General features: G+C 47.5%; 1 protein-coding gene across 4 annotated transcripts in view; it reads right to left on the bottom strand.

Moving 5' to 3' along the window:
* The window catches only part of ROBO3 (roundabout guidance receptor 3), a 96,423-nt gene that overhangs the window by 25,293 nt on the left and 43,448 nt on the right, over nucleotides 1-27,682 (bottom strand). For all 4 annotated transcript variants that reach the window (XM_015429393.1, XM_015429394.1, XM_015429396.1 and 1 more), the window contains exons 7-10: nucleotides 17,940-18,145; nucleotides 10,296-10,377; nucleotides 7,733-7,901; nucleotides 1,467-1,633 (exon numbers count right to left, since the gene is read on the bottom strand). In XM_015429393.1, coding sequence (XP_015284879.1) covers nucleotides 1,467-1,633; nucleotides 7,733-7,901; nucleotides 10,296-10,377; nucleotides 17,940-18,145 — 624 coding nt within the window. The remainder of the gene's footprint in view (nucleotides 1-1,466; nucleotides 1,634-7,732; nucleotides 7,902-10,295; nucleotides 10,378-17,939; nucleotides 18,146-27,682) is intronic.

Below are 27,682 nucleotides of genomic sequence, written 5' to 3'. Positions count from 1 at the left end.
AGCCTTTGTAATCCATCCATCCATCCATCCATCCTTCCTTCCTTCCTCCCCCACCCCGTCAACGGGAGGAGGAAGAGGGAAGGATTACAAGGGCCAGTGCAGATTTTAAAAGGCAAAGTACTTTTCCAGGGGGCGGGGGATGCAGCAGTGGGGGCACTGAAGATTCAATAGGGGCACTGCCCCCCTGCGCCTCCTGCTGGCTGCATGGCCCTGCATCCACTCCTCAATGAATGGTCACAAGTTGCAGAAGTTGGAAACGGTCATTCTCTCTCTCTGAGCTCTACCCACCAATTCTGATTTCATTTTCCTGCCTATGTTGAGCAGCCTTACTCAGGTCCACAGCCCCTTCACCATTTTTCTGAGCCCCTCACAATCTTGTAGCATAACCTCTTGGCAATCGGCTTGTGACTGGGCCATTCCCCTCCCCATGGACTGAAGTAAAGCGTAACTATTTACTCCCCACCACCCTCTGTTCGTGCCCAGGAGACACCAATCTGTTTGCTTCTATGAGCCGTTCTACAAATTTCATGCAAATGTAAAATTGAAGATCAATGGTCCTGATTTGGTTTAAAAATCAATCTGGAATGCATGACGGATGGCAGCAGCAGAAGAAGAGAAGATGCGGGCAGGAGGGGGTATTGAACCCTTTCCCCTCTCCCTCTTCTCTTCTCTGAATCGCCTCCTCAACTGGCTTTACTCTCTCGTGTGCCAAACCCAGCAGGGGAAATTCTGTGGGAGGATGGAGGAATTCAGACTAGGAAAATGACTGGCATGGAAAGCATTAAGCACATCTCCCCATATGACTTTTCCGCTGTTAACGGCAGCCTCCCCAAAGCTGCTTTTCAAACAAGTAAAACAAAACAAAGTGGGTTAATTAACTGGTTGCAGTTACTCATTTGTATGGGCAGTGTGAATCTTGGATCTCAGATTTCATCATTTACTGCCCACACAATCTTAGTTTTGTAGCTGCAAAAGCTAGAATCTCCCCTTACCCCAAAAGCAAAATAAACATCTTAGGATACTGGAGTATTTCAATAATAGGCCTGTGTAGTTCAGATGCATAACTGCAAAGGTCACATTCGCCATGAGCCCCTAATGAAAGCAATCCCTGAGCACACCTTTCAGTTTCTTAAGATCTAGACTGATAGGGTACATACAGCTGTCCACACTGAGTCAATGTGACCTAGTGGTTAGAGTGCTGGACTAGAACCTGGGACACCCAGGTGTGACCCCACTCCCCCATGGAAGCTTGCTGGGCGGCCTTCGGCCAGTCACTCTCCCTCAGCCCAGCCTACCTCACAGGGTTGTTGTTATGAGGATAAAAACAGAAGGATGGGAGGATGGCGTTGTATGCTGCTTTGGATCCCCACCGGGGAGAAAAGCCGGGTATAAATATCGAAATGATGACCTGGAGACTGGGGACTACCAAGCCATTTGAATTCTGGTCAGATTCAGAAGGACCTCACCTTGCGTGCGGACCGGCTCCGAGACAGGGCTGGGGTCGCTCAGGCCATACATGTTGACAGCCCGTATGAGGAAGAGGTAGATGGTGTTGGGGTTCAAGCCGCTGACCGTGTGCTTCTCCACCTTCACGTTATCGGCCACTGTCTGCCACGTGCTCCCCGATGACTGACTGCAATGGAACAGAGACGGCATGAGATGGATGCTCAGTCTTCCCACCCCCTGGGGGCACAACTGCCTGGACACAAGAAGCTGACTGATGCAGATCCAGGCCTTGAGCTCACATAGCCAGCGTAGACCAGCAGTGCTTCTCCCCGCTCTCCAGCACAGGTTTAAAAACAAAGCAAAACGTTTGCAGTTCAGCTCACTGAGATTCAAGGGATTCGATCTGGGACTGCTCTCTGGGGGAGACGGGAGAGCCAGGGTGATTTGGGTAGGCTTGGAGGGAAGGGGGGGGGAGTTTAGCCTGTGGCTCTGCTCTGTGGCAGGCAAGGAGACAGGAGTTAGAGCCAGTGTGGCGTAGTGGCTAAGGGTGTTGGACTAGTAGCTGGAAGGCCCAGGTTCAAATACCCCGTCATGCTGTGGAACCTTGCTGGATGAACTTAGGCCAGTCACACTCTCTCAGGGTAAAACAGGGGAGAGGAGAATGATGTAAGCCACTTTGGGTCCCCCCCACTGGGGTGAGAGGCAGGGAATAAATGAAGTACGTAAATAATATGAAAGCAAAGGTCATGACTCACCTGACTCTTTGGGCCCCTGGAATCCTGCCTCCCTATTTTCCCTGCCTGAGAGTCCTGTAAGCTTAACAGCCCCCAGTTTGTCTCTGGGCCTGCTTCGGACTACAGGTTTTGAACTCTAATTCTAAAAAAGGTTGTTATGTATATGAGCTTATTATCCTCCACAGATCCTTTCCTAAGTCCCTAATCTGCATCTCCCACAGTCTGTAATGCAGTGGGTTGCCCTAAACGACAGGGCCTTTTTTGTGCTGGCTCCTGCTCAGTGGCCGTCCTTCTTAAGTGAGACCTCTCAAGTGGGTTCAGATGGCACGTGAACACACAATTACTTTAGAGGACATCTGGGACTGCTGATCATTACTAGCCTGACGGCTTTGCTGCATTTCCATTTGGTACTTCCTTCACAGGAATGAAATTTCATTTCTAAGCCTATTGCATGTGTTGCTATAAGCTGCCTTGGGAAAGGCAAGGGGGTATCCAAAACAGCTGTACAGCATGGAAAAATGGGGGGATTTAATAGGCATGGCACATCAGTTGCTGCCAAGGTTCCCCTGTTCATTGTGCTTGCTGTTGCCAATATCCTCTTGAGCCGTGGCTCGGGATCCTGAATCGCGCAAGAGAGAGAGCCAGGAAAGAGTGACAAATTCATTAAGCATTTATGAACATGTCTAAGGTGAGTCTTCCCAACCAATCAGTGACATTGAGGAGGGCAGGCGAAATGCATTCTTTTATTATTATCCCATTGTTCTTCCACTGTGGCACTCAGTGAGCCAGCGTGGTGGTGCAGTGACTAAGAACTGGGATACCTGAGTTTAAATCCCCACTTTGCCACGGAAACTGGCTGGGGGACCCTGGGCCAGTCGCACACTCTGAGCCTGCCTTACCTTACAGGGGCATTGTGAGGATGAAATGATGGAGAGGAGAATGAGGGAAGCGGTTTTGGGTCCCCATTAGGGGGAAAGATGGGATCTACACGAAGTAAACAAATAAAGCACACTGGCTGCCTAAGGACAGTTCCTTTCCAAGCACTGACTAGATCCAGACTTGCAGAGCTTCACTCAGGACCTTCAAACTATAGTCCGGATTTCTAGTCTTGCAACTGCACATCCCTAGGTATTGCGTCCTCGTTGAAATATCACGATAATTTGCAACTGGACGGTCGCCTCCGCACAGGAAAATCTGCTTGCAAATTTATGTTCTACTGCAATGAGATCTCAATATCCACTGAGGTGTGGAAGCAGCCCCAGTCAGGAGTGCAGCTTCGAGGGGCCTCTGCCCCGGTCCCTTGTTTTAGAAATTAAAGGTTCGATCCTCAGGAGAGCCAAGAGGGCAGGAAGTGTTGTCAGCATTGCCGATCAGAGTTTTCAAGGTCCAGAATCTAACGGTGGCCTGACTGACGGCAATTTTCTTTTCTTTCTTTTTTTTGCCGCAGGCTCAGCTTGGGAAGTAAACAGGAAGCTGGACCCATGCCAGGTTTATTCATTCCAAAAATGAAATGTTGCCATTTCCAGGATGCAGGGCTTCCTGTGGTCTGTACAAGAGTGTGGGGGTGGGGAATGGGGGGTGGTCCAATCTGCCCCTTCTTGCAAGACTCGGGTCTGCAGTCAACAGAGAGCCGAGCCAGGCTGGAATGTCAGAGCATGTTCTACAAGGACACTGAAGACCTGAGAACTGCAGACTGGCTGAGATGTGCCGTTTCACCGGTTTGCCAGGACACACAATAAAAACAACTTACGTACCTAAGTGCCAGCAAGTTGCAACCAACTTATGGTGACCCCAGCAAGGGGCATTGGAGGCAAGTGAGAAGCAGAGGTGGTTTATTCATTTAGTTTGATTTCTAGCCCGCCCTCCCCTGCATGGTAGGCTCAGGGCGGGTTACAATAGTATAATGAGACGATACCATAGTTAAAAACATAAATATAAACAATCATTAAACCCCAAATGTAAACATCAATCAGTAATAACAGTTCCATAGTAATCAGTGGTGCCAATTGATACCTCTACTCCTGGATAAACTCCACATATGTGCGCAGTAGATAGTAACTAATACTGAGGGAGCTAGGCAGACGAGAAGAACAATACAAGATGGAACCAAGCAGGGGGACGCCAATACTGATAAATCTCCGCTGCCTACTCTGGGCCTGGAGGAACATCTCCATTTTACAGGCCCTATGAAACCGTATTAAGCCCCGCGGGACCTGGATCTCTCTTGGGAGAGTGTTCCATCAGGCTGGTGCCAGAGCTGAAAAGGCTCTTTGAGGGACATACCAGAAGAGACAGTCATAGAATCACAGAATGTTAGAGTTGGAAGGGATCTTGCAGGTCATCTAGTCCAACCCCCTGCACTCAGCAGGAGCATAGCAGAAAGATCGCCCTATAACATACCCAAAAGATGGTTGTCCAGCCTCCGCTTGAAAACGTCCAGCGAAGGAGCACCCACCACCTCCCGAGGCAGACTGTTCCACTGCTCAACCACTCTTACAGTTAGGAAGTTTGTCCTAATATTTAGCCGGTAACAACTCCCTTGTAATTTCCACCCATTAGATCTAGTCTTGCAATTCGGAGCAAGAGAGAATAGATCTGCTCCATCTTCTACATGACAGCCCTTCAAATACTTGAAGACTGCAATCATGTCCCCTCTAAGCCTTCTCTTTCCCAGGCTAAACATACCCAACTCTTTCAGCCTTTCCTCATTGGATTCCAACCCTCTCACCATCCTGGTTGCCCTTTTCTGGACACGCTCGAGCTTGTCAACATCCTTCCTAAAATGTGGTGCCCAAAACGGGACACAGTACTCCAGGTGAGGCCTGACCATAGCAGAATAGAGCGGAACTACCACCTCCCGTGATCTGGACACAATGCTTCTGTTAATGCATCCTAAGATTGCATTAAACTATGTTCGTCCCAGACCGCATATGGCTTTAAAGGTTAAAACCAGAACCTTAAACTTGACTTGGCATTCAACTGGGAGCCAGTGCAGCTGGAGGAGCACTGGTTGTACATGGGCTCTTAGGGTGTTCCTGTGAGGACATGCGCCATTGCCTCCGTCTGCAGAGTCTTCCTTGGTAGTCCCCAACTCAAGTAACCAATCATGCTTAGCATCTGAGATCTGACTAGATCGGGCTATACCATGCCGCCTTCCCTCCCTACAGGCAACTTCACACCCTCTTTAACTCTGCATCTCCGTAATGCTGCATGCACACCCATGCGCCAAGACAAGCCTAGAGCCAGCTTGTCCAGTGATTTACAGTGCGTTCTCAATTGCCTCAATGTTTGCGGAATTTCTCACTGCTAACCCAGCCCCTGCCCCCCCCCGCCACCTGCGCTCCCCCACAAACCTTCAGCTCCGGAGCCATCTGCTCCGAGGTAGGTTGGCCCAAGTCTTTAAGCCACGGGAGAAAGCAGTGTTTGCCTTTGCTCACGGGGCACCTCAGCAACCCGGCTGCCGAAAGGAAGAATTTGAGCCATGGGCCGTTAGGTGGCCTGCCGTCAGCAGGGAATGACAAACAGGGGCTTAATAGGGATTCGCTGGGGTGACCTACTGCCCAGGAACGTGCTGACAGCAAAACATTTACCCAGCTGCCTGCTTCTGCTCCCGTGACCTCCAAAACCCTCCTCCAGACAGCCTCGCTGGGGCTGATGAAGCAGAAAAAGATTCGGTGCTTTGCAACACCAAAGCAGTCTCGACACAAACAAGATTCAGAAATTGTCATCCTCAGATTACAGGCTAACATGAACAAGAACACACGCACACGCCGCCGACTACCGGCAGGTCATTTATAGGTCACTGCGATTCTCTAGGGAACTGTGATGTCTACCTGTAAAAAAACACAACACAACTGCTCCTGTTGATGTGACCGCTTAGTGAATGGAACACTTGAGAGAGCTAACTGCACGCTCTTAATGCACGCCAGTCTTTGATTCACCACTTACATGTTGTACAGGGAATTAATGAGCATTGTTATCCCCAGGATAAGACACTACAGAACAGCCCCAAGTCTGGCTTGTCTTCTAAGAGGCCCAGAGACTCTTCCCTGATCCACGCCTGCTTCTAAGCTACTTCAGTGTTCCCTCTAAGCTGAGTTAGTGTGAGCTAGCTCACAGTTTTTTAGCCTCCGGCTCACAGATTTTTGCCTTGGCTCAGGAAGGATAACTCCAGAGCAAACTAATCCATGTAGAAGCCAAATCGCTTGCTCACAGCTTTAATGCCAGTAGCTCACAGAGTAGAAGTTTTGCTCACAAGACTCCACAGCTTAGAGGGAGTATTAACTCACCCAAAGAGGAAACCTGTCCAGGTAAACCGATTCTTCCCTACAAAACGTAATGACAATGAAATGAAGGGGACCCTGGTAGGTGAAGGTACTCCCCATCAATAAGCTCTCCTTATTACCTTACATTGTCTCGATACTGAAGCCTGAAAGGCATGAAGGCATGTGACTGGAGCTGGGTCAAACTCTAGCTCCACAATCCAGTGGGTAGCAAAAGATCGGAACGGATGATGGGAAAGGGCACGCATGTGTGCATCTGCACGCATGCGCTCGATACTGAAGCCTGAAAGGTGGGTAGCAAAAGATCAGAACGGATGATGGGAAAGGGCATGCATGTGTGCATCTGCACGCATGCACAAGTGAGCCACGGGAACCAAAGAGCCAAGAAGGGAGGTGGAGGCAGAAGGCCCTCTGGATTGTGGCAGCAGCTTCTTTGACCTTGGTTAAATAAAAAGTTAACACCCTACATCCTGATTCATTTGAAAGAATGTGTATTGATTAAGGGTGCACATAATGCACTGCACGAGCAACCCCGGGTCACACACACAAAGGAGTCAGATCCTGCGTTTTGTTCAATGTGACCTCTTTATTGTAACACATGCAGAGTGACGTTTTGAGATAGATTGTTCGGGACTTATAATTGGGGACAGTCAGTGCTGCAAAGACACAGTGGGACTGGCTCATTCTCAAAGGTTTACCTCCTACCTCCTTTTTGTTCTCTCTCCCTCTCACACACATGCACACATCCCCTCTCTCCCTCCCTCCTCCCTCTCTCCCTCTCTCTCTCTCTCTCCCTCCAGGTTCACAGCTTCTACAAATTTACAATGCTCATCAATGTACTTTTCTTCTACTGCATATCAAATGGGAGAAATCCGGGAGAAGGTACGACTGCCTTGGACAGGCCTCAGGAGAGGCAGGATATATACTTTCTAAGCAAATGAACCAGCAAGCCAGGAAACCCAGTCATGACGGACGATAACTATTCATTGGAGGTAATGCCTGATTTGAGAGAGAGAGAGTGTACAAGATTATCCAAAGACTGGCTACCCAGTAATGTCTTCTTCACAAATTGGCAGAGCTCGTGAAGAATGAGAATTTGCTTTAGAAAGTTGTAGCCTGTGTACATGACCGGGCAAGGAGTATCTCATTCTGCCCCACAATCTCACATTGTATCTACTGGGCTGTTATTTTTTCTTCACCCTCAAACCTTCTCTGCTTTGTGCACAGGGGACAGCTACAAATACAACTTTCTTGCAACCTGAGAGTTACCTGAATGCTTCTATTATGTAAGAGCTGACTGTGGCTCCTCCGCTTACAGGGTTCGGCTTCCAAATCAAAGCAACACTGTTCTTGGTGACGTCGGTGACCAGAGGTGCAGACGGCGGCCCTGGGAGAAGGCTTGGCTCTGGGACCTGCATCTGGAGGTCAGCCCCATTTTCTAAAGAAACAAATGTGGCGGAGGAGAAGGTGAGAGAGTGATAATTTTGCAAGCCAGTGTGGTGCAGGACGGAGGAAACCCCAGGTTCAAATATGCAGCCTGCCTTTTTTATGCAGCTGGAAGCTGCCTGGCAGAGAGTCGCGGGATACAGCTCTTCAAAGCTAATTAAAAAGATCAATAGAAAAAATCCACACCCAAAACCGACAAGTCCTGTTGTTAATCAGAGGAGAAGGAGTTAGCCTCAAGGATAGGTCTTGTCTAGGTACAAGTCTTGTGACTAACTGGTCTGTACATGAATTCTCATAGATGCAATGAACATGAAATTGAGCAAACTTCAGAGGACGGCAGAAGACAGGAAGGCCTGGCGGGATCCGGTCCATGGGGTCGCGAAGAGTCGGACTCGACTGTGCGACTGAACAACAACAACATGAATTCTGGTCTCAAGTACTCTGGAGGAATACGGAAACTGTTGGGATTGTGGTTTTGCTTATTCACTGGGCTATTTGTTTTGCAAAAAACCATTTTGGCCAAAAGAGAGTTCTTTATTTTAGTGAAAAGTCTGTAAAACCTTGTGTGGGGTCTGGGTGGCCCCAGATCACCACTGCATCTTTGTGTCAACAACGTTATTCCTTGAGGTGGTTTCACATTTAACCGCCTGGGCTCCAGCTCTTACTGGTAGGAATGTGCTTGCTGGGCTAGAAAGCAGATCGTGGCTTACTGCCTTTTCAATGAGCCATTCTTGGATAGGAATCCAAGCAAGGCTCCGGGTTGCTGAAGGCAGCAGAAATCGCTGTCCCGGAGACATGGGCCAGCTCAGGTTTTAAGGCCAGAAGACCCAGCTGTGATTTCATGAATCTCTGAATAAGTCAGACATTCATCCACTCCATTCTGGCTAAGAGGCCAACCACCAGCGAGGGAGCTAGAGATGGTTGGTAAGAGAACAGATTTTGCAAGGAATAGTGATGCATTCTTGGGTCTGCTTTAAGTGCTGTCCAGAGAGATGCAAATAGGGAAAAAATAACATCAGACTTGACCCTTGGTTACCAAGAGAGAAGCCGCATCTCAATTTTTTGCATGGCTAAAGGCTAGGAAAGCCCTCAGCCTGAGACCCTGGAGAGCCACAGGGCAGAGGCAAGCTTTTAACCTCCTCTGTGATTCTTGCCGATAGCAGCAGCTGAGAGACTTGGATATGGGACACCCAAATTAAAATCCCTGATGCAAACTGGGAGCTGCTTTTTACAAAGGCAGGCTATTATTGATCTGGTCCTGGGGTGTCTGTTCTGTCTGCTAAGAGCTCTCTAGGGTCCCAGGCAGAGAAAAGGGCTTTCCCAGTCCTGCCAGCCTGAAATCCTTAGCCAGGGATTGAACTTGGGACCTTCCGCATGCCAAGCAGATGCTCTTATTCAGTTGCTGGGTGGCCATCTGTCTCTTAGCCTAAGCTACCTCAGCATGTGGCTGTGAGGCTACCAGGGTAATCCTTAACAGAGATAAACCCTCTCAAGCCCATGGAAGCCAATGGTTTTAGATGGGTGTAACTCTGCTTAGGGTTTCACTGTAAATGACAGTTCTCTTCAAGAAAGAAGAGGGGAAGAAAGCAAGCAAGAAAGAAGTGTGCCCCCTGAGTTTCCGTCCAATGTCAAGGGCTGGAATGATTGGGCATCTGCCGAGGCCCATGGCCCAACCAAGTGTCCTCTGCTGATTGAAAATGCTGGGCTGGTCACCCGTCTCTCAACTGAGAAAGTGCTTGCCGGCAGTGGAGCAGGCAGAGTGCAAGAGGATCTCATGTTTTGCTACCTACTCCAGGCACCCTTCATTGGGAAACTGGTGGCATCGCAGGGTCCTTGGGCACAATGTCTTGTTTCCAGCTGGGAGGATCCCTGCAGAGTGAGTGAGGAACACCTAGGCTGCGGTCACACACACTAAATAATCCACTTCCAGCGCACTTTCCAGCTGGATTTTATGGTGTGAACTGGCAAAATCCAGTTGGAAAGTGGACTGAAAGTGGATTATTTAGTGTGTGTGACCGCAGCCCTAGTCTTTCACACTTGTTTGCGCCCTGGTTCTACCAACAAACCCAAAAGAAACAAAGCTCCTCTGCGTCCCCCTCCTATGGGAGTACCTCCAGAAGCCCTTGCTACATCACAAGCCTCTTTGAAGGGCTTCCACTTCCTGCAGCCCTGACTCTTTCATGCTCCTTTTAGACCCACCAGCACGGATGGGGCTAAACAGTGTAGCCAATGTTTTTAGGTACGTATGGGGGAGAAATTATTTGAGAGTCGGGAAGGGCAGAGAAGGGAGTTGCCATGGACAACCCAAGAACCAAGTGGTCTGGGACCCATAAAAACCTATAGCCGAGCCTGTGCCAACAGTTGCCCTTCCTGAAGCGCTACTGACCTCGCACTGCCAGGAACCCACTCCATGTCGTCTCACCGGTGGAGCTTGTTGCAACACAAACATACAGTCCGGAGTCTGAAACCTGAAACATGCAAAAAGGAGGATGTGATTCATTCCCAACAATGGTGGAAGGAACTGCCCTTGAGAGAACAGCTCTGAAAGAACTTATGACTGACCCTAGGTCACACCAGCAGCTGCATGTGGAGGAGTGGGGGAATCAAACCGGGTTCTCCCAGATTAGAGTCCGCGCCCTTAACCACTACACCAAACTGGCTCCAAATGGTAGTATCGAAGTGCACAGGGGCCTCAGGGCTTGTCCTACACCAACCCGCACCCATTATCCCACATCGTGATTTGTCCCATGTCCTGGAACTAAAGCATGGGACTCCATTCCCTCCCCCCCCCACCCAAAGAAAAGGATCCATATAACGTACGGTCTAGATACGAAAAATGAAACTAATTCCAGAGTTCCTTACCATTTTCACCTGGTAATTGATACTCAAAAAGTGAGGGTGTCCAGGTGAACATCAGCATAGACCAGGCATAGATGTTGAAATCATTTGTTATGAGGGCTGGATCTGACATAAATGTCACTTTGTCAGGCCAGGCCATGCATGCCATAAAAGGAATGCCAGGTACTGGAGATATAAACTTTATAAAGGACAGCAGCTGGGAAGCTCCGAGTTGGTGTGTCCTCACTGCAAGGTCCCGTGGGCTGTGGAGAGGGGTGCAGAGGAACACCCCCCATGGGTGGACTGGAGAGCCAGTGGTGCAACACTGGGCAGATGCTCCAATGCTGCTTGACTGTTGCTATGCTGAACCCACAATCGCAGTGGCTCCGCCCACTCACCCCTCCCCAGCAGTCTCCTGTTCCTTCCCTTGCGCCAGCTGCTTGCGGGCCACATAAGAGCCCTGGATGGGCCGGTTCTGGCCCCCGGGCCTTGTTTGACACCCCTAGATAGAGAGAAATGCACAAGCAAGGTGCCACAAGAAATGAGAGCAGGTGACCTGCTCTCTGGCAGCTACCCACTTTACTTCTGAATCTCTGAACAGGGGAATAAGTTCTCACAGAAGCTGTTGGTTCCTGACATGGTCAAGATTCAAACCCACATCTCACGGGCCCTAGTCTGATATTCTGACTAATTCATACACCACAAAAGCTCTCAGAGAGCTTTAGAGAACCCACATTTTGAACCACAACCACAAGTGAAGTGTAAACCACTCCCACTCTTTCAACACAGGCCTCGAAATTAGCAGCTTCATTCTGGACTGATGTCCCATAACAGTCTTCAAAGGCAGCCCCAGCTAAAGCACACTGCAGTAGTCTCATCTGGATGTAATTATTTATCTATTTATTTATTACTTTTGATTTGTATCCCGCCGTGCCAAGACAAACTGGCTCAAGGCGGTATACAGTAGTTAAAATATGATAAAACAATAAATACAATAAAATTCACAGATAACAATTACATAAAGTGCTAGCAAATACAGAAGGTGGTTGCTATAAAATAGATGAATAAAAGAAGGCAATATCCAACGTTATAACATGGGGGCCATAGCGTGTTCAATTTCTGATGGCTCATTCATCAGTGGCGGCTCCTAATTGAAGGCCTGGTGGAAGAGCTCCATTTTACAAGCCCTGCAGAACTGTAAAAGGTCCCGCAGGGCCCTGATGTCCTCCAGGAGCTTATTCCACCAGTGTGGAGCCGCCACTGAAAAGGCCCTAGCTCTGGTTATGGCCAGTCTGGCGTCTCTCAGACCAGGGAGAGTCAGGTGATTTTGTGACCCTGGCCTCAGTGCTCTCTGAACAGCACCTTGAAACGAATCCAGTATGCTATTGGCAGCCAGTGCAGTGCCTTCAGCACAGGCTGGCCGACTTGGCAGGAAGGATCTCCAATAAACTGGAGTCTGCAGGGCTTGGCAAGGCTCTGTAGAGAACATCCCCTCTCCGAGGGGCTCATGGCAGGAAGAGGAAGCTGGCATCTTAGCAGAGATCTGTCTCCCATTCTGGAGGCAGGCAAGGGGCCTGTAGCCTGCTGTGCTGATGGCCATTATATGGGACACTGAGAGGGGAGGGAGGAGATCGCTCTTATGTCCCCACCAGGTGGGCTTGGAGCTGAGGCTCAGGAACCGCTGCCCCACTTTCCCCCATGAATCAGAGTGGCCTGATGAGGCGGCCCATCCTTAGGGACCATTAACTCATACTAGTCCTCCAATCCACCTGACAGCTCTAATTTTTTCCTGGGCAAAGAGCCACAACTGCTATAAAATGATGCTATTAGGCGCACTGGGACCCGGCTGATGCATTAACCTCCTGACTCTGACACAATGAAGGCACAAAACCAACGTGAAATATTTCACTCCCCGCTGACTTGCCGGCATCAATTTTTAAACAAATGTTTAGCGTCAGTTCTGTGTTTTGATAAGTAATTCATGAATAACCTCCATGTTACCCCGATGGCGGATCCAGTTCTGGTGCGGAGAAGGGGCAGGCTGCCGGACCCGCCATGATACAGACCACGGAGAGCTACATACGGAGCGGCAGAGCCTCTGCCTCAAGATACTCTCCTCTCCTCTGTCACTTCAGGCCTCTGCCTGCTATATTCCCCCCAAGACAAAATTTATGCGCCAAGAAGACCCAAATACCTAGAGCTAAATTATGCAAATCTAATGCATTGCTAGACAACTACTTATTATACACAATGCCCTGGGGGGTGGAGGTTCCGTGTTTTCAAAGAACTGTGACTTTTGAGGACTAGTTGACAAAGGGAAAATGGGAAAGGCGTGTGTGTGTGGGGGGGAAGTGAGCATTGGCAGGCCTGACTGTTTTTCAATCCAAGTTCTGCATTTCTAATACAGGTATATGAATATTTTGGCCTACCTTACTGAGTTGTTGTGAAGATTCTGGGTGTGGATGACGGTTCTAAGTACTGTTATTTTGTCATGTATTAGAAAGAAATGTGCTAGAAAAGAGCCGGTGTGGTGTACTGGTTAGACTATCAGAAAAGGATAAAGAAAATGTGCTAGAAAAGAGCCGGTGTGGTGTTAGACTATCAGAAAAGGATAAGGAAGATCCAGGTTCGAATCCACACTGGGTGACCTTGGGTCAGCCACTTTCTGTCAGCCTAACTTACCTCAGACCCTGACCTGGACAGCCCAGGCTAGCCTGATCTCATCAGATCTCCACAGCTAAGCAGGGTCAGCCCCGGCTAGTATTTGGATGGGAGACCTCCAAGGAGTACCAGGGTTCTGACACAGAGGCAGACGATGGCAAACCACCTCTGCTCATCTCTTACCTTGAAAACCCTATGTGGTCACCCATAATCCAGCTGTGATTCGACAGCACTTCCCACCACCAACCTACCTCACAGGGTTGTTGTGAGGATAAAACTGAGGAAGGCAGTACAGCGTCATAAGCCAGAGGAGGGAAAAGTGGTGTATAAGCTGCTAAATAGATAAATATACATAAATGCCATGTGCTTTACCTTGAAATCCATAATGGAAGAACTGTGGGATGTAAATGCAATAAATGATGGGATTAATTTTTACTGTATTTATATTCCGCCTTTCTCCCCAATGGGGATCCAAAGCGGCTTAATTCTCCTCTTCTCCATTTTATCCTCACAACAACCCTGTGAGGTAGATCAGGCTGAAAGTATGTGACTGGCCCAAGGTCACCCAGGAAGCTTCCATGGCACAAGTGGGGATTTGAACCAGGGTCTCCCTTATCCAGATTGCACATGAAAAGCAGGATTTAAAATGCTGCGAGTTCAGAAAGCCTTGGAGGTAAGGAGTTAATCTTCCCTGAAGTGGGGAGCTTGTTTGATTGGCAGCTGTGTACTGGAGTCAGTAAAGCAGTTGGCTCCTGATAGAGAAAGAGGAGAAAGACATGTCTGGAGTCAGTAGTTCTGACGGGACTGGTCAGACATGTTCTTCTTCTGAGAAGAGACTCCTTTGCTCTAATCGAATAAGACTACTCTGAGGGAGAATTGTGATTCTAAGTTCAGAAAGCTAAAAACTGCTTTACACAGACAACAGCACTGGAAGAGAGATTTGGCAAGGGTGACTGGGTTGTTAGGCTGTAACTCCCAATCAAGCCAAACCGAAAAGGGTTATTGCTTCTTAACGAAAAGAAGAATAATTCCTGCCAGTTGAAAAGGGGTTGACCTCTGAGAACTCTGGTCTGTGGTCAAGGGAATAAGCTTTAGACACCTCAGGACTTAGCGGAAAACTGTGTTTTCAAAAGGGAGAATGTTAGATACTTTAAGAAAGAGCAAATCTCCAGGAAACTCTGTGAAGTAATATTGAAACTGCTGAAATATACTAAGCAAATACCTCTCACTGAAAATATTTAGAAACCTCTGGTTTGTCTTAAAAATTTGTTCCTGTACAAAATACAACTTTTACTTCAGTATTTCTAAACCTTGACCTCCTTTATATATTCCCTGCCTGTTAAATAAAAATCTTTTATTCTGTTATTCTGCCTCAAGCGCCATTTTAAAAGGGTTTAAAAAAACAAGACAGCTCCTGTATTTCCCTCAAGTTCCTGTGCTGGGTCAGAAGCCTAAACAAATATCATAGAAGCATAGAATGTTAAGAGTTGGAAGGGACCTTGCAGGTCATCTAGTCCAACCCCCTGCACTCTGCAGGAGCATAGCTGAAAGATAGCCCTACATACCTACAACATAGCCCTACATACCTACAACATAGCCCTACATACCTACAACATACCCTCTTCCACATCTGGAAGAGGGCGGGACAGTTCAGTCTTCTAAGACAACGAAGAAATACACACTACTTGGGGGGTGACTCAGTCACTGAGGGGAACTAACATTTTGGTGGGAAAATCTGCCTGTGAGTTGGGAAGAGACAGGGGTCTGTCATAGCCACCTAGCAAGCTTCCATGGCACAAGTGAGGATTCGAACCATTTTGTGATTGGTTCCACCCTCAGCCATGGCACCCCTTTTGTTATGTTCTCAAAACTTCCCAAATGCCCACAGATTCAATAACTCTGAGAACACTGAATAAAAGACCCGAGAGGTAGTGGTGGTGGGCACAGCAAGATCTTTGAAGCTAAGGATAACAAGTCTGTGCTGGATCTGGGAATGGCCAAGAAACCAAGTAGGAATTTACAGAGGGGCACCTCATGGTCAAAAATATAACAGAGGTGAATTTTTTAGGCAGCAGAGTATTCGACAGAGGTGTCACGCCAGCTCTCCTGACCTTGTCCACGTCAATCAGGAGATGGTCCCCAAATGGAAGACTCTCCTATCACAGTCAAAGCACTCCATTCTAGCAAGAGACGTGGTCATTGTTTACATGCTATCCTTAAACATCGGTAATGGTGCTGCGGCTTTATTTTAAAGACAATCACAACAAGATGCTGACAGCTTCTTAATTCTTCGGAAGAAGACTGAAGATGTGTCATTGAAGGAGTTGAACATGAAAGACAACTATGGCTTTGAGAGGGTTGATTACTATCAAGCTCTTCTCGGCAGTGTATAACCTTGACTATAATGGAATTCACTGCAAAGTGTATTTAGACTCTGCTGCAAAGGCACTGAGATCTGGCTGGCACGCTCAGCTCTTTATTTATTAATATTTACTTTGTTAAAAGTAAGAAAATGGCACTGGGCTGTTTGTAGCCAGTAAAAAAAACGCAGGCACAAAGAAACAGCTTACTGCCAGTTAACAACATTAATTTCTTAATAAGCACACAGTTGCCTGGGCTGTTCTCCGGGCTGCTTTCAGGAGAGTTTAACAATTCCTATTCAGTTCTAAATCAGGCAATTACAGGCTCTCTTTTTATCAAGTAATTTCATTACTTAGCAATTTGCCGCAATTATGAAAGCAAGCAATTCAATTCCTAACTATGTTGTGGAATTCACGTGCTTGCTGCCTGCTTGCTCACTAGAGAGATTGGATTTACCCAGATGTAGAATGAATTGTGATCTGGACACATGTTTGAGTGCTCACAAAATTAGTTCAGGACACTAGGTAGAAGGGAAAAAAAAACCCAAACCCAACAACCGATCAATTCAATTTCACCACGTAACAGTTGATTATGTGAATTGGCCTGCTGCTACTCAAAGGGCCACACGGCATATTGCATTCTTTGATACTGGGTTCTCTGGGCCCAGCTCACTTCCCCCAAAGTCATGCAGCAGCAGCAGGAAAAAGCATTCTTAAAGTCTCTGGAAGGGTGATTGGGCTGGGAACGACAGCACACAGGGAGGAGGGGCTCCTGCTCCACCCCCACCATTTTCTCAAGCTGAAACAACTGCGGGGGGAGCAATTTGCCCTCCGTGATCAGCTTGGTGATCCAATCCCCCAGCATACACTTCAGGCTTTTTTTTTTTTAAGCAGCTGTGTTTGGTGGGAATGATTTAGAAGGGGTCTCTCCTTTCATGCCATCTTCTAACAAAAAAGACAACTACGGTTAGCTGCTATTAGCTGTAGTAGGGAAAAAGACAGGCATTTTCCTTACTGGGGATAACAAACAATTCAGGAAGGGGTGGTGTCTGTGTGGGAAATGGTGAAGTGTAACATGTAGTTTGGCTCTTTAGGACCTCCTTTGACTGCCAGAAAAGAGAGACAAGGCTATATGATGGCAGCTGGGCCAATTTAAGTCACATCCTTCCAAATCAGCTTTCTAGGACGTGCACTAGTATATAGGAGTTATCCCTGATTAGCTCAAGTAGCTTGTGAGATCCATCCCCTTCCTCTTGTTTGCTTGGTTTAATTTGGGAACTGGCTCTAGTTTCATGGCAAAGCGGCTATATTTCACAGACAACAGGATCATGCACAGATGCATCAGTACCCAATAGAGCACACTGGGCCTAAGCAAGGGACCCCAGCCTGCGTGCCCATATGAGATTGAAATGGGGCATATTTCTCCAGTCAACTTGATCATACTGCTAAGAGACACCAACACAACAGCTATCCTACGAGCAGGGGTCGTTTTGTAGAAAAAGAGCTAGGGGAACTCATTAGCATAACTCATAAGCATATGCCACACCCCCTGACATCACCGGAAGTGTGTCATAAGGCCACACCCTCTGACATCACCGAAAGTGTGTCATAAGGCCACACACCCCGCCCCCAATGGTCCTGGCTGCCGCCGTCGCCCTTGCAGCTCCACTGCCGAGCCCCATGAGGGGCCCGGCGGTGGACCTGCAAGGCCAGCAGGAGTGCAAGGAAGCCCTGCGAACCAGCTTAAACCATTCAGCTATGAGGTCTGCAAGCTTCCCTATGCACCTCAGCATAACTTCACAGCCAGTGGTCCTCACAGTGAGAAGTACAATATGCAGAAAGCAGATGAACACCTAAAGCTGCCTTACACAGCATCATACCCTTGGGACATCCAGGTCATTATTGCCTACTCTGACTAGGCGACAGCTCTCAAGAGGCCTTCGGCATCACCTCATCCTGGTAACTGCATATGGTGGGTAGCAAACCTGGGACCTTCTGCAAAGCAGATGTTCTACCCCTGAGCTATAGCCCCACTATTTCTTCCACTTGCCTTTTTTGTGGGCAGGCAGGGACATCCGCACAAAAGAGGAACAGAGCAAGTTTCCTGTTGCAGGGGACAGCATTTTCGGATTTCACACATACTGGCAAGGATTGGAGGGGGACAAGCGTACCTGTAGGTTTGTAATCTGTAGGGTTCCATTATCTAACAGACTGACTTTTGGGTCGCTGCCCACAATCCTTTGTCCATCTTTCAGCCATTGGATACTGGGCAGGGGGTTTCCGGTCACATGACACTGCAGCTGTGCTGTAGAATCTATGGCAAGGGTTTGATTGGTTGGTCCTCGGCGAATGATGGGTGGAATACGATCTGATGTCACTTTATGAAAAAAACAGAATAATAAAAAATAACAGCATAACATGACTACTGTTGTTAATGCCATTAAATACAATTTCCTTTAGTAGCAGCAGTAGACCAAAATACATTTTGAACCAATAGCCATTTCAGGTGGAAAATATTTTATGATTCAGAGCTGAAGGTTAAAGGAATGTGGGAGGAGCCTGTTCTATGTATATATGGTCACAGTGCAAACAAACATTAATTCTGGGTTAATTACCCAATGCTGTACTTACTTCGTATAAGCTATTAAAGAAAATACTATAGTACTGTGTATGTTTGTATGTGCAAAGAAACATATACACTGGATTTTGTTGTATATGGGTACAAATATTTATTTGTTTATTTATTGGATTTCTACCCCGCCTTCCCGCCAAGATGGCTCAGGGCGGCTTACAACAGTTTAAAACAACATACAATTTAAAACAACGAATACAAGATATAAAAGACAATAAATACAATAAAACTAAATGCAGTTCATTAAATAAAACTGCACTGTCTCCATTGTATAAGAAACCAAGCTCCATTTCAAAGCACAGAGAAAAATGGTGCTCTGCACAGGGCGCTGTTTGCTCTGACTAGAGATAAACCCTGAAACCTGTTTTCGGTACTGGAGCTGAATCCTGGACTATTTGAAGAAGAGCACTTCTGAGCATGTACAGACAGTGTTTTATTCAGCAGAGAACAATACAGCACATCCATCCTCTACTGTACCCTCATCATTAATGGTGCAGGTTTACAGGGCGCATGTCATGGTTTCTCATACAGACCTGAGCCCCCGTCCCTCTTTTTGTCAGAAACGAAGATGCACCCTCTACCTTCTCTGCAAGCACAACCCTCATCATTAACGGTGTAGGTTTACAGGGTGCATGTCATGGTTTCTCATACAGACCTGAGCCCCCGTCCCTCTTTTTGTCAGAAACGAAGATGCACCCTCACCTTCTCTGCAAGCATAACATTCAGACCAAAGGACTTTGTCCTCCTTCACAACAATCCACTCCTGGCTATCCTGAGTAAAAACACTGCTCACATCAAGTGGCCTGCTGCTCACCTCTGCTGCTGAATACAGGAGCAGGGAACTCCTGTGAGCTCTTATGCTCCTTTCCATTTATTTTATTTTATGTCGTTTTCATTTACAGTCTGCCCTTCTCACTGGAACCCGAGGAGGATAACAAATATGACAATATATATATATAAAAAACACCTTTCAGTCGATCAGTTAAGTGGATTACAAAATTTGGTAACGTTTGAAACTAACAGCAAAGGTTCCTAGTAAGACAAAATAACACAGTTCGGCTGGGATTGTACAACTGGGGGTGGGTGGGGGATGGGGACAGACTGCATGCAAACGTATCTGTTGAAGACAACAAGACCATCAGTGCAGTAGAGACTTTACCCCTAATAAAAGTCACTTCCTCGAGCTCCATTGCATTTATTTATTTATATCCCACTTTTCTCCCCAGCTGGGACTCAAACTGGCTTAGAACATTATTCTCCCTTCCTCCATTTTCTCGTAACAACAATCCTGTGAGGTAGGCTAGGCCGAGAGTTTGCGATGTCACCCAGTGAGCTTCTACAGTAGAAGTAGGGATTCAAACCGGGGTCTCCCTGGCTTCTACTGCGCCACTCTGTCCACTACACCACACTGGCCCTCACTTCACTGCAGCTTTGCTCATCTCCAAGAATGCCCTCCTGAACAAATCTGTCTTGCACATTTTGCAAAATGAGAGACGTGTGGGGGCCCTCCTAATAGCCTCAGTACAGGTAGCCCATTCCCACCTTGTCGGAGCCAACACAGAGAAGGCGCATGAATGGACAACTGCCGGTTTTCCACGATAACTCTCACACGTTAGTTAATTCGACATTGTACTAATTCCACAAGTAGGGCGGATGCCTGAACATTGTTTTGTCACAACTAACTAAGAACTGGGGAATGATGGTGTACACAACAAAGGCCAGTGATGCACTCCTTCTCGACCTCCTTAATCCAGAGTACCCTTTCTCGTTCCTAATCATTTCTCCAGACACTGCATGTCCTCTGGGCCTCTCTTACCACTAGTATGTTTTTATGGTGCCCCTTCCTTTTATTTCTCAAATAGGCCCAAACAGGAGGAATGCTGGAGCATTTTCAGTCTTGCTCAAGGGGGTTGGTTGCTCTCATTTCTCCACGGCTGTCAAGACGTCCATCGAGTCAGCTCTCCTCCGCCCCCCTCCAAAATTGATCTTTGCAGCATCTTAAAAGCCTCTTGCATGACAGATCGCAATTTGCCTCTTTTCTGCCATCGTAGCTGCAGGTGATGGGACTCATATCCATCAGCTTGTTTAGTAACGCATAATTAAATAGTCAATTAAAGGCAAGTATTAATTGATTACCTGGAGATGTACTGCCCGGGAACTGCAGGCAGCAGTAAATGTGTCAACACACACCTTTAATCTGAGCTATCACCTGCCTGATCCAAAGAGATGGAAAGAATTTCAGCGAGAGACTAAACTGTGGGCGGAAGGTTTCATATCACAGCTGATGTGCGCAGAATGTTCTTACCAAAAGATCAGCAAATCATTTCACTCCTTGGAAAAAACCACACTAGCGCGTAAAGGCTCCGGCCTGGAGGGCCAAGGCTAGTCCAATCTCATCAGATCTTGGAAGCTAAGCAGGGTCAGCAGCGGTTAGTATGTGGACGGGAGACCACCAAGGAAGTCCAGGGTTGCTAACCACCTGCGAACATCTCTGGCCTTGAAAATGCTATGGGATTGCCCAGGGCTTTTTTTGTAGAAAGAGCCCAGCAGGAACTAATTAGCATAATAAGCCATATCCAACAGCAGAAACTCATTAACATATTAGGCCACACCCCTGACAGCACAGCTCATTAGCATATTAGGCTGTACCCCCATGTTACCAGAAGTGTGGTTATCCAGCCACACCCACCTTTTGCTTCTTATTCTGTTTACCTTGTTTGTTGTCAAAACCCAGGGGGTTTTTTTTGTAGCAGGAACTCCTTTGCATGTTAGGCCACACACCCCTAATGCAGCCAATCCTAATGAGTTTCTGCTGTTAGGTGTGGCCTGTTATGCTAATGAACTCCTGCTGGGCGTGGCCAACTCAGGAGCCAGCCAGGACTCCGTTCCTGTGCGTTCCTGCCCAAAAATAACCCTGGGATTGGCTGTGACTTAACAGCACTTTCCACCGTCATGCAAAGAATGGAAGAAAACACCTGATGGATTTGTCCAAATGTCCACTGAATCCAGCCTTTTGTTTTCACCAGTGGCCACCCGGACGTTTCTGAAGCGCATGCAGGCAGAACTTGAAAGCAAAAGTTATCTCTCTTTTGTCTCCAGCATCTAGCATTCAGAGGTATACTTCCTCTGAACATGGAGGTTCTTTTTGGCCATCCTATCTAATGGTATGTAAGAGGAACTACGGTTGGAGGGACATCCGTTGTTGGAGGAAGACCCACTTAAGTTGGGGAAACAGCTCTGTAGGGTGGAGGAAAGCTTCAAATTTTGCTTAATAGAGTGGAAGGATACAAGGCAAGAGCAGTTGTCAGACCATTTCTTCAAGAGCTTCAAGTGCAGGAGGGTCACTTTCTCTTTCTCTCAGGACACAGAACAAAGTCTGAGTCCGGTGGCACCTTTAAGACCAACAAAGGGTTTTCCCCCACAGTATAAGCTTTCATGTGCAAGCACACTTCATCAGATACCAGATCTGATATCAGATATCAGATCTGAAAAAGTGTGTTTGCACATGAAAGCTTATACCGTGAATAAAACTTGGTTGTTCTTACAGGTGCCACCGGACTCAAACTTTGCTCTGCTGCTTCAGACCAACATAGCCACCCCACCTGAATTAGGACACAGATAGTCTTATGAAGTCCAACCATTGTACTAGACCCCCATGCTTGCTCAGAGTCTTCCTGTAAGGTATACGCAAGATGATTCATTCATTACAGAATGTGCAGGCTGGGTCTGGGATCTGTATCCTATGCAACAGGCATGAATCACAAGTTCTCCTCAGTTTGGTGTCGTAGTTAAGAGCCTGTACTCTAATCTGGGAGAACCGGGTTTGATTCCTCACTCCTCCACATGCAGCTGCCGATGTGACCTTGAGTCAGTCACAGTTCTCTCAGCGCTGTTCTCTCAAGGGCAGTTCTCCAAAGAGCTCTCTCAGCCCCACCTACCTCACAGGGTGTCAGTTGCGGGGAGGGGAAGAGAAAGGAGACTGTAAGCCACTCTGAGACTCCAAGTGAAGGGCAAGGTATAAATCCAATCTCTTCTTCTTCTGCACGTGGAATGCCAGTTTTGGGTTGAGACTGTGATGCCCGTGGAAAGAGGGCTTCAACCTCCCCCCCTCCATGCTCTGGGGAGGGCTGGTTCACTGGGGGACTGAGTCTCCTGGCTTTTGGTGGGGTCCAGCTATTGCCAGTGGATTCCGTGAAGAGCCCGGGGGTTTGGCTGGATGCCTCTCTCACCTTGGAGAAACAGGTGTCTTCAGTGGCGAGACTGGCATTTTTCTATCTCCGCCAGGCTTGTCAGCTGTTCCCCATCTGTCTCAAGTCAGACCTGGCCAGGGTGATATCTGCCACAGTCACCTCCAGGTTGGATTACTGCAACTCGCTGTATATAGAGGTGCCCTTGAGGCTGCTTAGGAAACATCAGGTTATAAAGAATGCAGCTGCTAGGTTGTTGACCAATACATTGCATACTTAAGCAGCCGCACTGGTTGCCTATTGGTTTCTGAGTTAAGTTCAAGGTGCTGGTTCTCACCTTTAAAGCCCTAAATGGTCTGGGACCTTCATACCTATGGGACCGTGTTTCCTTATATGTCCCCCCCAAGAACACTTTGTTCTTCGTCATGTGGTCTGCTGGTGGTGCCTGGCTCACAGGTGGCTCAACTGTGCTCAATGAGGGGCAAGATTTTTTGATAGTGGTCCCTGCCTGGTGGAACTCTCTAACAGCTGATATCCAGGCCCTGCAGGATCTTTCTAAATCCCATAGGGCCTGTGAGACAGAGTTGTTCTGCCAGGCTTTCCGCTGAGGATGGTTGAGGCCAGTGTTCTACCACCTAGTAGCAGTGCCTCCTGTTTTTGTCGGTTGTTGGGTGCCAAATGATCATGCTCTATTCTGATGACTGAGCCGGTATGCTATTTTATGGGTTGTGATTTAATATTTTGTAAGTATGTTTTAGCCCTGACCTGGATAGCCCTGACTAGCTCAATCTCATTATATCTTGGAAGATAAGCAGGGAGAGAGAGAGTATGTTTTATCTCTTATTTATAGATTGTTTTATTGAATGTTGTGAACCACCTGGAGCCCTGTCAACCAGGGGAGGGGTGGGGTGTTGGTCTATAAATAAATAAAATAAAGTATTTGCTCCATTCTGGAATGTAACATGTAGCCCATCAATATATACACAGCCCCCAAAGAGGCAAACCCCTTCCCCCATATGCCGGCCTGGGTTTTTTTGAAGCTGTTTATGCCCCCTTTCTCCACATGCTGAATTTCCTATCTGAATTGGGCCTTTGCATGCCTACAGAATGTGCCTCTCCACGCAACCTGGAGAAAATGTAACATGCAGTTAGGTCCTCTCAGAGCTAAATATGCATGCGTTAACCAAATCTTCAGAGGAAGGTATCTGGGGGTGGGGGCAAGAAGGCTGGAAGAAGCTCGGCTCCGCAGGCAGGCTGGCTCCGTTTTCGCTGGCATGCTGAAAATTCTCGCGTTCGTTTCCCACTCTTGTCTACCTGTCTATCACCGCAAACAAAGAGAAGCCATTACACAGAAATTGCTTGTTATGAGAGGGAGACAGTTAAAGATTTCTTATTCAGAGATGAGGGGCCCACGTGGAATTAATGCTGCAGAAGACATCAATCATCAGCTACGGACTTGACTATTATTTAACACAATAAGAGAAATGTGTATCGGTCCAGTGATACAAAACGTTAAGAAGTGACCTGGTAATGAGAAATCAATTTGGCTGTTATTAAATACTTTGCCTGCCGTGTTGTTTACACTTGAGGAATTTGCTTCACAGGCGTATGCGCACGCAAAAACTAAGAAGTGACATTAAAGAGCGAGTAGGAAATCATTCCAGCGATATGCAAATCATTTCTCCCCCCCCCGCCCCATACCCTTTCCTTTTTTTCTATGTCTTTCTTTTAAATATGCTTTATACACATTTTAAAATGTATGGGTGGTTTAGGGAAACCGGGTCAAACAGTGCTGGGAACCATCAGACACAGATTCCCTTTGTAGCCCCCCCCCCAACCTAAACATCATATGAAAATACAATGCATAAGTTGCTCCATCTGGCTCCCCCACCCCCAGTAATCGGAGCTCCCAGAAAGCTTTCCCCTATTTATTTAGGCTCAGGGCGGCTTATATAAAAATTAAAACAGCTAAAAACAGAGCCTTTATAAAACCAATCATAAAGTGCTAGTATACAAGGTTGTATAGTGATGGCAAAACATAATAACCAATCATCTTGGTAGGAATGATGTTACGACTATCATCTCAGTCCATTAATGCTGGTGAAGTACAGGCTGCCGATGGTGATACCGGGGCACAGGGTCTCACGGTGTGGCTCCTTGGTTGAATGCCTGGTGGAAGAGCTCTGTCTTGCAGGCCCTGCAGAATAGTAGCAGGTCCCACAGGGACCTAATGTTTTCCAGGAGCTCATTCCACCAGTATGGGGCCGCCAGTGAAAAGGCCCTGGCTGTAGCCAGCCTGGCATCTTTGGGACCTGGGTGGGCCAGACGGTTTTGAGACCCTGAACGCAGTACTCTCTGGGGAACATATGGGGAAAGGCGGTCCCTCAGGTATATAGGCCCCTGACCATAAAGGGCTTTAAAGGTAACGACCAGCACCTTGAAGCAAATTCGGTATGCTAAAGGCAGCCAGTGCAGTGCTTTTAGAGAGCCAGTTTGGTGTAGTGGTTAAGTGTGCGGACTCTAATCTGGGAGAACAGGGTTTGATTCCCCAATCCTTCACTTACACCTGCTGGATGACCTTGGGCAAGCCATAGTTCTGTCAAAGCTATTCTTGAAAAAGCAGTTTCTGTCAGAGCTCTCTTAGCCCCACCTACCTCATAGGGTGTCTGTTGTGGGGAGGGGAAGGGAAAAGAGTTTGTAAGCCGCTCTGAGACTGCTTTGGGTAGTGAAGGGCGGGGTATAAATACAATCTCTTCTTCTTCTTCAGCACAGGCTGGATGTGCTTCCGCATGGGGTGACCCAACAGCAGCCTGGCCGCAGCGTTCTCCACCAGCTGAAGCTTCTGGATTTGGGACAAGGGCAGCCCCATGTAGAGAGCATTAGAGTAGTCTAGTCTCTGTTGCCAAGTCATTGTGTTCGAGGAAGGGAATCAGCTGTCTAATCAGATGAAGATGGTAAAAGGCTGACTTAGCAGTGGCTGCTACATGGACCTCCATCGTTAGGGAGGCATCCAAGAGCACTCCCAAGCTCCTAACCACTGGCGCTTGGTGAAACCCCCTTGGTGAAATCCGAGCTTTAGGCAAAGTGGGGGAACTGGGGGCTTCAACCCCTGTGAAACAGTGATGCACCCCATCTAAGATTTTTTTCAACAAGGAAGCTTTTAAGTTCATGACATTTGTGTTTAAAGGATGAGAGAACATTTCTGTGTTTGTTTTTCTGAAAAAGTACTAGTGGCAGTGGATGCCCCCCCCCCCAAGTTGTAGTCCCTCTGACAATTCTTCTGATCAGCTTTGCTCCCCTCATCTAAGAGTCCTCCAGGTAGATTTTTCAGGCTAACTATGTGATCCATGTTTAGCCACTATGGCTACATCCATAGAACAAGCTAGGAAGGCCTAGGGCTCTCAACAACCTTCTCTCCTTCCACCTTTCCTCACGTGTAGACAGGGCTGCCAACTTTGGCTTGGGAAATCCCTGGAGATTTGGGGTTGGTGCCTGAGGAGGAGGAGATTGGATTTATACCCTGCCCTTCACTACCTGAGAGAGTCTCAGAGTGGTTTACAATCTCCTTTCCCTCCCCTCCCCACAACAGGCACCCTGTGAGGTAGGTGGGGCTGAGAAAGCTCCCCTGAGAACTGCCCTAGAGAGAACAGATCTGAAAGAACTTATGACTGACCCAAGGTCATACCAGCAGCTGCATGTGGAGGAGTGGGGAATCAAACCCGGTTCTCCCAGATTAGAGTCCGCGCTCCTAACCACTACACCAAACTGGCTCAAGCTGGACTTCAGAGGGTTGTGATGCCATACAGCCCACCCTCCAAAGCTGCCATATTTCTTCTAAGACAACTGATCTCTCTAAATGGAAATCAGCTCTAATTCTGGGAGAATTGCAGGACCCACTTTGAGGTGGACAACCCTAGGTGCAGAGCCAAGATTTCCCTGTCTTCTAAGACGCCACAGTTTGACTTGACTGAAACAACAAACTCTACTTTGTTCTCTGGCTTCTAAGCAAGGATTCAAAGTGTTCCAGAAAATGGGTTTATAGCAGGAGAACAAACCAGAGTTTGCTGTTTTGCCCCAGTCAACTGTTCTGACCAACTGCGGTTTGTTTTTTCAGTCTGGCCCGTATTCCCTCTCAGGTTTCAACTACAAATGATGATTTCTTTCTTGCTTATTTAACACATTTTTTTTGCAAACTTAGGTGACTGGGTTGCTTTATCAAGGAGGAGAATGGGGTGGGGAAGGGGAATTTTAACCCTTTCCTCTCCTGTCATTCTCTTTTGTTGAAAAAAGCCACCTCTGAATAGCTTCCCCATCCCCAAAGATATCTGTATGTTTCCTCAGTTGGGGTAAAGGCAGCTTCAGGGTGGCTTTTTCCAATGAGAAAATGGCAGGGAGGGAAAATGTTAAACTTGCTGTCTATGCCCATGCTGTTCTGCTCCTCACTAAAGCAATCCTGGCACCTAGATTCGCAAAGGGTGGGTGGGTGGAGGTTTAACATAAAAAGGGCAAAGAAACCCATAGATGCAGCTGCGCCTTCTGCTTTGCACAAAAGGGGAGGGGAGGAGGAGGAGTGAGCATGTGTGCTCAAGGACTTCCCGGATGGATTTCATCTCGGGAGTTCTGTGACTGATGTCTGAGCACAGCCCAGGTCTCTGAGCACAGCAAAGAGCTTTCAAGGTATCAAAGCTAAATCAAGGAAGTTATTATTTAAAGTTACAAATGGGCAAAAGCTTCCATTTTTTTAAAAAAAATAGCTGTTCTTGTTCAACTTGTATGTTTCAGAGGCTAACATTTCTGAAGTGGAATACAGACAGGCGTTTCGGCTTGGCAAAAGGATTACAGAAGTTCCTGTTAGCTGCAGGGAAATCTCTGGTTTTCCCCCTTTTTTGGGGGGGGGGCAGGGAGGGGAGCACCATCAGGAAGTCTAGCAGCCTCCCTCACCAAAGAAGGTCCTGATGAAGATGACACTCCCTGCTTCCAGCCATCTTTATTTAACCCCAGGGTCCATCACAGCAGGATCAGAGCATTGCCCAGTGTTCTCTGGTTCACTCAAGGTCAAATGATCAAAGGAACTCTGTGAATGATCACAGAAACT

Source organism: Gekko japonicus, unplaced genomic scaffold, assembly GCF_001447785.1.
Source record: "Gekko japonicus isolate JY-2015 unplaced genomic scaffold, Gekko_japonicus_V1.1 scaffold67, whole genome shotgun sequence".
Classification (NCBI taxonomy): Eukaryota; Metazoa; Chordata; class Lepidosauria; order Squamata; family Gekkonidae; genus Gekko; species Gekko japonicus.
The sequence above is the reverse complement of the archived record's forward strand: the minus strand, read 5'-3'. Positions and strand labels throughout refer to the sequence as shown.